General features: G+C 45.0%; 1 protein-coding gene across 4 annotated transcripts in view; it reads left to right on the top strand.

Moving 5' to 3' along the window:
- The window catches only part of LOC106587734 (transient receptor potential cation channel subfamily M member 7), a 94,501-nt gene that overhangs the window by 53,485 nt on the left and 25,320 nt on the right, over positions 1-15,696 (top strand). For 3 of the 4 annotated variants that reach the window (XM_045689351.1, XM_045689350.1, XM_045689349.1), the window contains exons 19-25: positions 1,226-1,369; positions 4,719-4,847; positions 5,212-5,463; positions 12,865-13,039; positions 14,676-14,808; positions 14,951-15,135; positions 15,449-15,581. In XM_045689351.1, coding sequence (XP_045545307.1) covers positions 1,226-1,369; positions 4,719-4,847; positions 5,212-5,463; positions 12,865-13,039; positions 14,676-14,808; positions 14,951-15,135; positions 15,449-15,581 — 1,151 coding nt within the window. Of the gene's footprint in view, positions 1-1,225; positions 1,370-4,718; positions 4,848-5,211; positions 5,464-12,722; positions 12,819-12,864; positions 13,040-14,675; positions 14,809-14,950; positions 15,136-15,448; positions 15,582-15,696 lie in introns of those variants that run through there. The other variant, XM_045689352.1, reaches the window with a different exon arrangement.

Here is a 15,696-nt window from a genome sequence, read left to right as displayed (position 1 = left end):
AGCTATGAAGGGTAGCTATGATGGTCCTGGGGTTTAGCTATGAAGGGTAGCTATGATGGTCCTGGGGTTTAGCTATGAGGGGAAGCTATGAGGGTCCCGGGGTTTAGCTATGAAGGGTAGCTGTGATGGTCCTGGGGTTTAGCTATGAAGGGTAGCTATGATGGTCCTGGGGTTTAGCTATGAAGGGTAGCTATGATGGTCCTGGGGTTTAGCTATGAAGGGTAGCTATGATGGTCCTGGGGTTTAGCTATGAAGGGTAGCTATGATGGTCCTGGGGTTTAGCTATGAAGGGTAGCTATGATGGTCCTGGGGTTTAGCTATGAGGGGAAGCTATAATGGTCCTGGGGTTTAGCTATGATGGTCCTGGGGTTTAGCTATGAGGGGTAGCTATGAGGGTCCTGGGGTTTAGCTATGAGGGGTAGCTATGATGGTCCTGGGGTTTAGCTATGAGGGGAAGCTATGAGGGTCCTGGGGGTTTAGCTATGAGGGGTAGCTATGATGATCCTGGGATTTAGCTATGAGGGGTAGCTTTGATGGTCCTGGGATTTAGCTATGAGGGGTAGCTATGATGGTCCTGGGGATTTAGCTATAAGGGGTAGCTTTGATGGTCCTGATGTTTAGCTATGAGGGGTAGCTATGATGGTCCTGGGATTTAGCTATGAGGGTCCTGGGATTTAGCTATGAGGGTCCTGGGATTTAGCTATGAGGGGTAGCTATAAGGGTCCTGGGGTTTAGCTATGAGGGGTAGCTATGATGGTCCTGGGATTTAGCTATGAGGGGTAGCTATGATGGTCCTGGGGTTTAGCTCTGAGGGGAAGCTATGATGGTCCTGGGATTTTGCTATGAGGGGTAGCTATAAGGGTCCTGGGGTTTAGCTATGAGGGGTAGCTATGATGGTCCTGGGATTTAGCTATGATGGTCCTGGGGTTTAGCTATGAGGGGTAGCTATGATGGTCCTGGGATTTAGCTATGAGGGGTAGCTATGATGGTCCTGGGATTTAGCTATGAGGGGTAGCTATAAGGGTCCTGGGGTTTAGCTATGAGGGGTAGCTATGATGGTTCTGGGGTTTGGCTATGAGGGGTAGCTATATGAGAGAGAGGGTTGGACTGCAGTTCTCTCTTAATTCATTGTTTCTTAATTTCTGGTGCTGTGGTCTGTTTTCAGTCTGCATGTATATATATGGACATATGCTTACATGTCTATTAAACGGGCGTTATTAAACAGGACGTGTTCCAGGAGGCGAAGGCGGATGACAACGTGGAGGTGAAGGATGAGGCGGAGACACAGGTCCGCTCCCGAAGACTTCCTCTAACCAGGAAGTTCTACGCCTTCTACCACGCTCCCATCGTCAAGTTCTGGTTCAACACGGTATGAAACCCTGGCCCCTGGTTCTACCCCTCCATGTGAACTGACTAGCAGACGCTCTGGGCTCTACTATGTTTAATGGTACAGCAGAGTTCTGACTACCAAGGTTTTCCCCGTGGAGCCATGGAAGGGATGTTTCCTTTCTCCTTGTGGGATATTTCCTGTATCCTGCCCTGTGTGTGTGTGTGTGTGTGTGTGTGTTTGTTTTGCATCGCTTTGTGTCCCGGGTGGGTGGAGTTTTCCCTTTAGAAGTAATGTAATGGTGTAAAAATGAGCACAACTCCCCCAGTGTGTGTACTCTGAGACCAGGGAGGGCTGACATGAAACGTGTTCATGTTGAGAGGACAGAGGGAGGCTGGGGCGTGTGTACTTTTCCAGAGTTCTACCTCCCACCCCCTGCATACTTCACACACCCTCACACACACACACACACACACACACACACACGTACCCTCAGGTGGTTTTCCAGGTGCCCTGGCTTCATTTGCATGTCCTGATAGCGTCAGTAGAACAGTCCTTAACATAACTATAGCTGCTGTACCCAGATCAATGCTTATCTACCCCACAATCAACATCAACATAATTATGCTGCCTGCCACACAATGATCCAGCTCTCACTGCATGTCTGTCACATCACGATCTCTGCTTCCGCATAATAACCCTGCCAGCCTCAGTCAGCACTGATCCCCACACTGATCAGTCTCAGTTTAGTCACGGCCCTCCAGCAGCCACATACACCCTACCTAACCCGCAGGCCATAGTTAGAATGACTGATGTCTAGGGTGGGGGGTGGGTCTGTATAATGGCTGAGAGGTGTTGTTGAATGCTGTAGTTTCCTTCACTTCATGCTTCACTAGTCAGGCTCACAGTGTTCACCTCTAAAAAGACCTGGGGGTATGTCACAAAGCAGGAACAAAGTAGGACTGCTGATATAGGATCAGTTTAGCCTTTTAGGTCATAATGACCCCTACAGATCAGCCTTTTTCCAAACTCTCCTCTGACGGCCCTAAACTAGCACACTAGTTCTACTGGTCGAGGGCTGGATCCTACGTTGACTAGTGGATTCGGGTGTGCTAGTTCTGGAATAGTTCAAATACATGGAATATCTAGGGGTCTCTGAGAAAAGGTTTGAAAAGGGCTGATATTGATTTTAAATAAATAACATTATATGGATGGGGGGACACTTTTTAAATATGGGTCCTGGGCATTGTCTTGGACAAGGGTTTACTAACAATAAAGAAGCATTTTCAATCAGCTTTACACTTACCTGGTTCTTTGTGTGTGTGTGTGTGTGTGTGTGACCAGTATCGATACTGGTATCACAATACCAACACAAAGCAGACTTCACTCTGTGGTGCTGTTGTACAACAGTGTGTGCTATAGATTGCAAAATAAACAAATGTGACTCAGTGACAACATAAGGACTGTTTTCCTCAAGTAATCAAGTCTGCTTCATTTTTCCTTTCCTTCCTTACTTCCTAGTGTCGCGGTACTGGTATAATTTAAGGTGTTTGTGTGTCTCCTGGCTAGCTGGTGTACGTTTGTGGGTCTGTATAATAGCCTGTGTAAAGGTGTGTTGTGGGTCTGTGTAAAGGTGTGTGTGTGTGTGTGTGTTGTGGGTCTGTATAAAAGCCTGTGTATGGTATGTAAAGGTGTGTGTATAATAGCCTGTGTATGGTATGTAAAGGTGTGTGTTGTGGGTCTGTATAATAGCCTGTGTATGGTATGTAAAGGTGTGTGTATAATAGCCTGTGTATGGTATGTAAAGGTGTTTGTATAATAGCCTGTGTATGGTATGTAAAGGTGTGTGTTGTGGGTCTGTATAATAGCCTATGTATGGTATGTAAAGGTGTGTGTTGTGGGTCTGTATAATAGCCTGTGTATGGTATGTAAAGGTGTGTGTATAATAGCCTGTGTATGGTATGTAAAGGTGTGTGTATAATAGCCTGTGTATGGTATGTAAAGGTGTTTGTATAATAGCCTGTGTATGGTATGTAAAGGTGTGTGTTGTGGGTCTGTATAATAGCCTGTGTATGGTATGTAAAGGTGTGTGTTGTGGGTCTGTATAATAGCCTATGTATGGTATGTAAAGGTGTATGTTGTGGGTCTGTATAATAGCCTATGTATGGTATGTAAAGGTGTGTGTATAATAGCCTGTGTATGGTATGTAAAGGTGTGTGTTGTGGGTCTGTATAATAGCCTATGTATGGTATGTAAAGGTGTGTGTTGTGGGTCTGTATAATAGCCTGTGTATGGTATGTAAAGGTGTGTGTTGTGGGTCTGTATAATAGCCTATGTATGGTATGTAAAGGTGTGTGTTGTGGGTCTGTATGATAGCCTGTGTATGGTATGTAAAGGTGTGTGTATAATAGCCTGTGTATGGTATGTAAAGGTGTGTGTTGTGTGTCTGTATAATAGCCTGTGTATGGTATGTAAAGGTGTGTGTTGTGGGTCTATATAATAACCTGTGTGAAGGTGTGTGTTGCGAGTCTGTATAATATCCTGTGTGAAGGTGTGTGTTGCGAGTCTGTATAATAGCCTGTGTGAAGGTGTGTGTTGCGGGTCTGTATAATAGCCTGTGTGAAGGTGTGTGTTGCGGGTCTGTATAATAGCCTGTGTGAAGGTGTCTGTTGCGGGTCTGTATAATAGCCTGTGTGAAGGTGTGTGTTGCGGGTCTGTATAATAACCTGTGTGAAGGTGTGTGTTGCGGGTCTGTATAATAACCTGTGTGAAGGTGTGTGTTGTGGGTCTATATAATAACCTGTGTGAAGGTGTGTGTTGCGAGTCTGTATAATAGCCTGTGTGAAGGTGTGTGTTGCGGGTCTGTATAATAGCCTGTGTGAAGGTGTGTGTTGCGGGTCTGTATAATAGCCTGTGTGAAGGTGTGTGTTGCGGGTCTGTATAATAGCCTGTGTGAAGGTGTGTGTTGCGGGTCTGTATAATAGCCTGTGTGAAGGTGTGTGTTGCGGGTCTGTATAATAGCCTGTGTGAAGGTGTGTGTTGCGGGTCTGTATAATAGCCTGTGTGAAGGTGTGTGTTGCGGGTCTGTATAATAGCCTGTGTGAAGGTGTGTGTTGCGGGTCTGTATAATAGCCTGTGTGAAGGTGTGTGTTGCGGGTCTGTATAATAGCCTGTGTGAAGGTGTGTGTTGCGGGTCTGTATAATAGCCTGTGTGAAGGTGTGTGTTGCGGGTCTGTATAATGGCCTGTGTGAAGGTGTGTGTTGCGGGTCTGTATAATGGCCTGTGTGAAGGTGTGTGTTGCGGGTCTGTATAATGGCCTGTGTAAAGGTGTGTGTTGTGGGTCTGTATAATAGCCTGTGTAAAGGTGTGTGTGTGTTGTCCCCTGGATAGCTGGCGTACCTGGGCTTTCTGATGCTGTACTCGTTTGTCGTTCTGGTCCGGATGCCCGAGTTTCCGTCTCCTCAAGAGTGGGTGGTCATCCTCTACATATTCACCTCCGCCATCGAGAAGATACGAGAGGTACGCTAATGCTGCTCCCTGCTCTCTACATCAATATGATTATGTTCCAATCGGCACCGTATTTGCTATGTAGTGCACTGCTTTTGCCATTTGGAATGGACCCTATGACTTAATTTGTATGAGAAGGACAAGACACTTACCCAGCTGTCTTTGTCTCTCAGAGGATTCAATACAATTTCGTTTAGTTCAATTTGCTTTAAACAAGGTCCTTATTCTTCTATGTGACAGTTTAAACAGAGAAGTGCTGAGTCCACATTCACGTTGATAGAATATCTCTCCATTTCTATCACTTTGTTTCCATTGATTTGATTTGAGCTCTCAGTTCACTCATGTCCTATTGTCTGTTCTGTTTCTTTCTTTGTAGATGTTTATGTCTGAAGCTGGGAAGATTAGCCAGAAGGTTAAAGTCTGGTTCAGTGACTATTTTAACCTCTCAGACTTCCTGGCTATTGTCACCTTCTTTGTGGGCTTTGGATTGAGGATCGGAGGAGAGGATGTGCTTGTCCAAGGCCGGACTGTGTATTGCTTGAATATCATCTTCTGGTACGTGAGACTCCTAGATATTCTGGCAGTCAACCAGCAAGCAGGACCGTATGTGATGATGATCGGTAAAATGGTGAGTTCTTTTTTTTCTAATGCTTTACTAATCCAAATGAGTTTTTCAACTGTGTCAAATCAAATTGTATTTGTCACATGCGCCGAATACAACAATACAACCTTACAGTGAAATGCTTACTTACGAGCCCTTAATCAACAATGCTTTAAGAAGTTAAGAAGAAAAATGTGTTAAGTAAAAATGGATAAGTAGAAAATGAAAGTAACATAATTTAAACAGCAGCAGTAAAATAACAATAGTGAGGATATATACAGGGAGCACAGGTTCATTGAGGTAATAAACAAAAAAATAAATGTCCTCTCACTGTCAACTGCGTTTATTTTCAGCAAACTTAACGTGTAAATATTTGTATGAACATAAGGTTCAACAACTGAGACATAAACTGAACAAGTTCCACAGACATGTGACTAACAGAAATTGAATAATGTGTCCCTAAACAAAGGGGGGGTCAAAATCAAAAGTAACAGTCAGTATCTGGTGTGGTCACCAGCTGCATTAAGTACTGCAGTGCATCTCCTCCTCATGGACTGCACCAGATTTGCCAGTTCTTGCTGTGAGATGTTACCCCACTCTCCCACCAAGGCACCTGCAAGTTCCCGGACATTTCTGGGGGGAATGGCCCTTACCCTCCGATCCAACAGGTCCCAGACTTGCTCAATGGGATTGAGATCCGGGCTCTTCGCTGGCCATGGCAGAACACTGACATTCCTGTCCTGCAGGAAATCACACACAGAATGAGCAGTATGGCTGGTGGCATTGTCATGCTGGAGGGTCATGTCAGGATGAGCCTGCAGGAAGGGTACCACATCAGGGTATGTCTTCCTGTAACACACAGCGTTGAGATTGCCTGCAATGACAACAAGCTCAGTCCGATGATGCTGTGACACACCGGCCCAGACCCTGACGGACCCTCCACCTCCAAATCGATCCCGCTCCAGAGTACAGGCCTCGGTGTAACGCTCATTCCTTCGACGATAAACCCGAATCCGACCATCACCCCTGGTGAGACGAAACCACGACTCGTCAGTGACGAGCACTTTTTGCCAGTCCTGTCTGGTCCAGCGACGGTGGGTTTGTACCCGTAGGCGACGTTGCTGACGGTGATGTCTGGTGAGGACCTTCCTTACAACAGGCCTACAAGCCCTCAGTCCAGCCTCTCTCAGCCTATTGCGGACAGTCTGAGCACTGATGGAGGGATTGTGCGTTCCTGGTGTAACTCGGGCAGTTGTTGCCATCCTGTACCTGTCCCGCAGGTGTGATGTTCGGATGTACCGATCCTGTGCAGGTGTTGTTACACGTGGTCTGCCACTGCGAGGACGATCAGCTGTCCATCCTGTCTCCCTGTAGCACCGTCTTAGGCGTCTCACAGTACAGACATTGTAATTTATTGCCCTGGCCACAGCTGCAGTCCTCATGCCTCCTTGCAGCATGCCTAAGGCACGTTCACGCAGATGAGCAGGGACCCTGAGCATCTTTCTTTTGGTGTTTTTCAGAGTCAGTAGAAAGGCCTCTTTAGTCCTAAGTTTTCATAACTGTGACCTTAATTGCCTACCGTCTGTAAGCTGTTAGTGTCTTAATGACCGTTCCACAGCTCCATGTTCATTAATTGTTTATGGTTCATTGAACAAGCATGGGAAACAGTGTTTAAACCTTTACAATGAAGATCTGTGAAGTTATTTGGATTTTTACTATTTTGAAAGACAGGGTCCTGAAAAAGGGATGTTTCTTTTTTTGCTGAGTTTATGTGCATGTAGGTAGAGTTAGTGCCTATGCAAAGATTATAAACAGAGTAGCAGCAGCAGCGTAAAATAGGGTTCTGGGTAGCCCTTTGATTTGCTGTTCAGGAGTCTTACGGCTTGGGGGTAGAAGCTGTTAAGAAGCCTTTTGGACCTAGACATGGCGCTCCGGTACCGCTTGCCATGCAGTAGCAGAGAGAACAGTCGACTAGGGTGGCTGGCGTTTCAATGCTGACATTTCAATGTATATCTAAATGTTTTATATATCAGTGATAATGTACATCAACATATTTTATATAGTGATGATAATATCTATTACAATTGAGTTGTCAATTCAATTGTCTATTACGATTACATTTACATTATGGATAGAGCTGACAATGTACAGGTAACTGCCAAAATAAAGAGAACCCCCAACATAGAGACATTGAACACTAGTCACTTTAACAATGTTTACATGCTGTTTTTACCCACTTTTAGAGCCCTGCACGGGCATTCATCTGAAGTCCAAGCCCTACCCATACTTGTGACGTTCATGCCTTACACTACCCAGGCCCGATTTGCTTCCGCCAAATTCGGCCCTGCCTGAAACCAGAAATAACTTCCTCCGTTTAGTAAATCCCTTAGCTGCTCGTCTCTGTCTGTCACTCACTCCCTGCGGGAATCTCACTCTGCATGTACTCTGTAAGTATCCATAGCAACGGCTCCACTGGGCTGCTCTGCTCAATGGAGAGACATAAGAGCTGCTTTTCATCACTCTAAACTGACAAACCTCAAGGAACAGTATTTTCTGTGAAATACTCTCCTGTAGTATATATTTGACAAGGTTGAAGTACTTCTGACACCATGTTATGATCTCAGTCAGATATGACTGTGCTGCGCAGCAGAGCACGCGCAAATGGCTCAGCTTCAAAATGTTAGTGATACCCGAGCCCTGCCCGTACACTAGTTAATGGGTGTGTCTGTTAAAGGTTGGTTTGCGTAGACTGGGAAATCACTGTGGAGAGCCTTTAAGAACACAAGGTGAGAGGAAGGTAGCCTTTGACCAACTTATTTAGGTAATGTGTGAAGGTAGACCGGATGGTTTTCAGTCAATAGCACATCTCTAGTGTTCCATGCTGGTTTGGTTTGAAAGAGGCTAATGATTGCAGGTGGGGGTGCTTTTAAAGGGGTAGCGCCGCCTTTTTCAGGTGGACATGATCTGGTTGATTACATTGAATGAGGTGTGTGGTGACCAGTAGGTGGCAGGTTCCCTTCCAGGGCAGTGGGAGGAGTTGTTTATTGTCCGGACTCTGATATTGCTACTTCTGATATTTCTTCTTTTTTTTTAGTTTTGGGATTATGTGTGTATTGTTATTGTATTGCTAGATTTTACTGCCCTGTTGGAGCTAGAATGGTGTTTTGTTGATGATGGTGGAAAACATTGTCTCAGGCGCCGTTCCAGAATCTCACATTAATGTTCAATTGGGTTGGGATCTGGTGACTGAGACACAAACCCTTTAAATCCCCTATGCTCCTTTGAGACCCCTATTTAAAAAAAAAAATAATAATAATAATATTTCACCTTTATTTAACCAGGTAGGCAAGTTGAGAACAAGTTCTCATTTACAACTGCAACCTGGCCAAGATAAAGCAAAGCAGTTCGACACATACAACAACAGAGTTACACATGGAGTAAAACAAACATACAGTCAATAATACAGTAGAAAAATAAGTCTATACAATGTGTGCAAATGAGGTGAGATAAGGGAGGTAAGACAATAAATAGGCCATGGTGGCGAAGTAAATACAATATAGCAATTAAACACTGGAATGGTAGATGTGCAGTAGATGAGTGTGCAAAGTAGAAATACTGGGGTGCAAAGGAGCAAGATAAATACAGTAGGGCTGAGGTAGTTGTTTGGCCTATTTACAGATGGGTTATGTACAGGTGCAGTGATCTGGGAGCTGCTCTGACAGCTGGTGCTTAAAGCTAGTGAGGGAGATAAGTGTCTCCAGTTTCTGTGATTTTTGTAGTTCGTTCCAGTCATTGGCAGCAGAGAACTGGAAGGAGAGGTGGCCAAAGGAGGAATTGGCTTTGGGGGTGACCAGTGAGATATACCTGCTGGAGTGCGTGCTGCTATGGTGACCAGCGAGCTAAGGCGGGCTTTACCTAGCAGGGTCTGTAGATGACCTGGAGCCAGTGGGTTTGGCGACGAGTATGAAGCGAGGGCCAGCCAACGAGAGCGTACAGGTCGCAGTGGTGGGTAGTACATGGGGCTTTGTGGACAAAACGGATGGCACTGTGATAGACTGCATCCAATTTGTTGAGTAGAGTGTTTGTAAATGACATCGCCAAAGTCGAGGATAGGTAGGATGGTCAGTTTTACGAGGGTATGTTTGGCAGCATGAGTGAAGGATACTTTGTTGCGAAATAGGAAGCCAATTCTAGATTTTAATTTTGGATTGGAGATGTTTGATGTGAGTCTGGAAGGAGAGTTTACAGTCTAACCAGACACCTAGGTATTTGTAGTTGTCCACATATTCTAAGTCAGAACTGTCCAGAGTAGTGATGCGAGACGGCCTGGCAGGTGCGGGCAGCGATCGGTTGAAGAGCATGCATTTAGTTTTACTTGTATTTAAGAGCAGTTGGAGGCCACGGAAGGAGAGTTGTATGGCATTGAAGCTCGTCTGGAGGTTAGTTAACACAGTCCAAAGAAGGGCCAGAAGTATACAAAATGGTGTCGTCTGCGTAGAGGTGGATCAGAGACTCACCAGCAGCAAGAGCGACGACATTGATGTATACAGAGAAGAGTCGGCCCAAGAATTGAACCCTGTGGCACCCCCATAGAGACTGCCAGAGGTCCGGACAACAGGCCCTCCGATTTGACACACTGAACTCTATCTGAGAAGTAGTTGGTGAACCAGGCGAAGCAATCATTTGAGAAGCCAAGGCTGTTGAGTCTGCCGATAAGGATGTGGTCAAAAGCCTTAGCCAGGTTGATGAATACGGCTGCACAGTATTGTTTATCGATGGCGGTTATGATATCGTTTAGGACCTTGAGCGTGGCTGAGGTGCACCTATGACCAGGCAGGGTAGGATAGATCTAGGTCTGTAGCAGTTTGGGTCAAGAGTGTCCCCCCCTTTGAAGAGGGGGATGACCGCAGCTGCTTTCCAATTTTGGGAATCTCAGACGACACGAAAGAGAGGTTGAACAGGCTAGTAATAGGGGTTGCAACAATTTCGGCAGATAATTTTAAAAAGAAAGGGTCCAGATTGTCTAGCCCGGTTGATTTGTAAGGGTCCAGATTTTGTACCTCTTTCAGAACATCAGCTGACTGGATTTGGGAGAAGGAGAAATGGGGGAGGCTTCAGCGAGTTGCTGTGGGGGGTGCAGGGCTGTTGACCGGGGTAGGGGTAGCCAGGTGGAAAGCATGGCCAGCCGTAGAAAAATGCTTATTGAAATTCTCAATTATAGTCGATTTATCGGTGGTGACAGAGTTTCCTATCCTCAGTGCAGTGGGCAGCTGGGAGAAGGTGCTCTTATTCTCCATGGACTTTAGTGTCCCAGAACTTTTTGAGTTTGTGTTGCAGGAAGCAAATTTCTGCTTGAAAAAGCTAGCCTTGGCTTTCCTAACTGCCTGTGTATGTTGGTTCCTAACTTGAAAACCTGTGTATATTGGTTCCTAACCCTGAAAAGTTGCACATCACGGGGGCTGTTCGATGCGAATGCAGAACGCCACATGATGTTTTTGTGCTGGTCAAGGGTCTGGAGAGAACCAAGGGCTATATCTGTTCCTGGTTCTAAATTTCTTGAAATGCTTATTTAAGATGGTGAGGAAGGCATTTTTAAAGAATAACCAGGCATCCTCTACTGACGGGGTGAGGTCAATATCCTTCCAGGATACCCGGGCCAGGTCAATTAGAAAGGTCTGCTCTCTGAAGTGTTTCAGGGAGCGTTTGACAGTGATGAGGGGAGGTCGTTTGACCGCAGACCCATTACGGATGCAGGCAATGAGGCAGTGATCGCTGACATCTTGGTTGAAAACAGCAGAGGTGTATTTAGAGGGCAAGATGATATCTATGAGGGTGCCCGTGTTTACGGCTTTGGGGTGGTACCTGGTAGGTTCATTGATATTTTGTGTGAGATTGAGTGCATCAAGCTTAGATTGTAGGATGGCCGGGGTGTTAAGCATGTCCCAGTTTAGGTCACCTAGCAGCATGAGCTCTGAAGATAGATGGGGGGGCAATAAGTTCACATATGGTGTCCAGAGCACAGCTGGGGGCAGAGGGTGGTCTACAGCAAGCGGCAACGGTGAGAGACTTGTTTCTGGAAAGGTGAATTTTTAGAAGTAGAAGCTTGAATTGTTTTGGTACAGACCTGGATAGTAAGATGGCCTGCAGAGTTCTATCTCTGCAGTAAATTGCAACACCGCCCCCTTTGGCCGTTCTATCTTGTCTGAAAATGTTGTAGTTAGGGATGGAGATTTCAGGGTTTTTGGTGGTCTTCCTAAGCCAGGATTCAGACACGGCTAGGACATCCGGGTTGGCAGAGTGTGCTAAAGCAGTGAATAAAACAAACTTAGGGAGGTAGGTTCTTCAGGTTACGTCGCGATGGAGGTGCCAGTTGAGTAATAGCCTCGGGCAGATAACGTCGGTAGTCCAGTCGTGAATGCCCGGTGGGGCTCCGCACCAGCAGTAAAACGGGTCCGGATAGGTGATTGTAGCCCAGGAGTGGCTGATGGAACTCTTCAGCTAGCCGGAAGATGGGCCTAGCATGGGCTGGCTCCGGGTTAATTGGCGCTAGCTTCGGGACAGAGACGTTAGCCAGGAGTAGACACTTGGATTGCAGCTAGCATTGCAGCTAGCTAGGGGCAATGATCCAGGCAAAAGGTACAGAGCTTGCGGTGGGAATAATCCGGGGATGTCGTAGTAATTGGCAACTGGGCATTTTTATTTGGATGTTAATAGCTTAATTAACTCAGGAACCACACCTGTGTGGGAGCACCTGCTTTCAATATACTTTGTATCCCTCATTTACCCAAGTGTTTCCTTTTAATTTGGCAGTTACCTCTATATATCAACATGTTTTACATAGTGGCAATAATGTCTACTATCAACATAATGTTTTGATAGACTATGGGGATCCGGGGAAATTCCCGGGAACGTTTATTCTCAGAACTTACACCTGGTTAACTGCATGCACATGCCCTTAATATAGTGGTGGTAATGTCTCTATTCATACAGATAGCTGTTTTATATTGTTGTGATAATGTATAGGATAATGTATATATTCCTTTAGGTGGCGCTGGTGTTGAGTTATGGCATGCCCCAGAAAGCCATCCTGGTGTGTGTGTGTGTGTGTGTGTGTGTGTGTGTAATATACATACGTACAATATGCATGTATGTATATTACACACACACATGTATGTATATTACACACACACACACACACACACACACACACACACACACACACACACACACACATATTACAGGATGGGTTTCTGGGGCATGCCATAACTCAACACCAATTCCTCTAGGTGGCCAATATGTTTTATATTGTGGTGATCATGGCGGTGGTGTTGTTGAGATATGGCGTGCCGCGGAAAGCCATCCTGTAATGTGTATATATTATGATAATGTATAGGATAATGATCATGTGTGTCATATATATTCCTCTAGGTGGCCAATATGTTTTATATTGTGGTGATCATGGCGGTGGTGTTGTTGAGTTATGGCGTGCCGCGGAAAGCCATCCTGTACCCAAATGAGGAGCCCAGTTGGACGCTGCTCAAAGACGTGGTCTTCCAGCCGTACTGGATGATGTATGGGGAAGTGTATGCGTATGAAATCGACGGTAAGGAAGACAAGCCTGTTATAAACGACTACGATGGTAAGAGTTTTCTTAAGGATTCTCACCACGGCATGAGAAGCTGATTAGCACTGAAAATCAAACCCCACGTTTGGTCTAATCAACGCGTCCTGCACCGCACCCCCTCGCACCACACAGTCACCTCACACAGTCACCTCACACAGTCACCTCACACAGTCACCTCACACAGTCACCTCACAGTCGCTGTGTTTAAATTAGTTTTATTTCCAGTACAGAATGAGACTCTTGGTTGGATAGGCATTTGTTTCACTATGCCTATCCAGTTCTTTCATAAGTAATCAAGTCCTTAGGAGGCAGGGGCTAGGAGTTGATTGTGGACACAGCCAGTCGGCCCCTGTTAGGGGAGGTATTGCCAGCAATGGTAGAGAACAGCAGCTTTTAACCAATCAGGGCTTTAGTTTAGATTATTGTGTCCAGATTTCTCTTGAGGCACGTCAAATGTAAGTGATTTGCTTAAAGTACAGGCTCAGAGCTTCAAAATGGCGTATCCTACACTGTAGTTTGAGTAAACATGGGAGTCAGCATGGCACTGTCCTCCAGGAAGTTGTCTCTCTACTTAAACCCTGCTAAATTCAGGGCAGCAATGTTTTTGAGAGCTGTAGGAACACTTTTGCAGTTTTCCATAGCTTTATCTTTCCAAATATCTATGATAAAGATGATCTGTGAACTTACCAAAGAGCCCATTCTGTTATAGACAGAAGCCTGTGACATGACAGACCAATCAGGGATCATATCTCAGCGTACCCAACCTCTCCATTATCTAAGCCAATCATGACTAGCCAGGAAATATCCTGTCTTTCTCCCAGTATAGCTCAGTGCTTTCTCCTTGGCTAAACTAGGCACATTTTACATTTTTATTCATATTTACCAATCCCATACACGTTTGTAATTAAGGCACATGAAAGTTCACATGTTCAAGAAGCCATTTCTGCAAAAAGAACTAAAAAACATATTTTGAATCGGCCCTACTGTGAAGTAGGAACCAGCGTCAAATGCCTCAGATCCTGTAACATTTAGTAAACATTGTTGTACACATGGGGGTAAATCCTAACTTCCAGTTAAGGTGACTTTTCACTTATTCTCCAATTGACATAATTGCGTTGACTAAGTGAAATTCATATTTGCTGCATAGAGCACATTTGAGATAGTGTGTTATGATATTTACGAAAGATACATTGTGTTATAAATAATAATTGCAGCTACCTGTCTCGCTCATCAGACTCAGGGAGTTCCACCACAGTTGTGTGGGAGATATAGCGGCTGTGGGAAGAGACTACCTGTTGATACATAAAACAGAATGTATACAGTAGCAGTATAATGAAATGTTATTCTACAAATTAGATGGTAGTCGCTGGTTTTACTGACCCAAATTATGTTTACTCCTAGACAAAAATATAATAATCTGTAAAGACAAAGACAGTAGAAAGCTTAATCTGGCTGTGCAAAATCAGTCCATGGAGCTTAGAGGTGTGTGTGTGAATGATCTACACCTGTCACTGTGTTATTTGGGATGTGTGTGATTATAAGTGTGTGTGTTGTTTGTGTTTGGATGTGTGAAGAACCGTGTGTGTGTCTCTGACCCAGTCCCCTCTCTCCACAGTGTGTGCAAATAATACTGAGACGAATGTGAAATCCCTGTGCTCCACTTCAGTGTGGATCACTCCTTTCCTACAAGCAGTCTACCTCTTTGTCCAATACATATTGATAGTTAACCTTCTCATCGCCTTCTTCAAGTAAGACTACACACACAACGGTGTTCCACAGAGCGCTGTTCTGTGACCAATACTATTCTCATTATTCATTAATAACATGTTTTTCCACAATTTTCTACATCACTGTGTATATCTATTTTTGCCATCTCTCTCTTCTCCTCAGTAATGTGTACCTCCAAGTGATGTCAATCAGTAATCTGGTATGGAAGTACCAGAGGTATCATTTCGTCATGGCCTACCATGAGAAGCCAGTCCTCCCTCCTCCCCTCATCCTCCTCTCCCACCTAGTCTCTTTCTTCTCCTGCATCTGTCACAAGAGGAAGAAGGACAGTCACTCTTACGGACCAAGTACGGGAAATACCATTTATCGCTCTAAAATGCGGATATGACAGAACCACTTGGTGTTGAGAGAGAACAAGAGAGGCCCTAGTACTGAGCCCTGGGGGACACCAGTAGTGTATGAACAGACTATAAAATGTATAGGTGTCTCAGGGATCTCTAGTTTATCAGCAAAAATATATGCAGCTACAATAAGTTATTTGAAATGTGTACTAGTAGTTACGTTGATCTGTAAAAGAGGTGAAATGCCTTGTTGAAACTAGAAAGCTCGTCATCCTCTCCCTTCCCATCTCCCCATCTTTCCTTCCTTTCCTCCCTCCAGAGTTGTTTCTAACGGAGGAGGATCAGAAGAAGCTCCATGACTTTGAGGAGCAGTGTGTGGAGACGTACTTCCATGAGAAAAACGACCAGTTCCACTCAGGGAGCGAAGAGCGTATCCGCCTCACCTCAGACAGGTAACTGTTACCATAGTTACCATTCACCCCAGTTTTTATTTGACCCTTGCGTTGACATATATATATATATATATATAATATAAGAGGATTAGGAGGTTAATTAAATAATGAATAT

This window comes from Salmo salar, chromosome ssa11 (genome assembly GCF_905237065.1).
Source record: "Salmo salar chromosome ssa11, Ssal_v3.1, whole genome shotgun sequence".
In the NCBI taxonomy this organism is placed as follows: Eukaryota; Metazoa; Chordata; class Actinopteri; order Salmoniformes; family Salmonidae; genus Salmo; species Salmo salar.
Note: the sequence above shows the minus strand (reverse complement) of the source record. Positions and strands in the feature narration are given on the sequence as shown.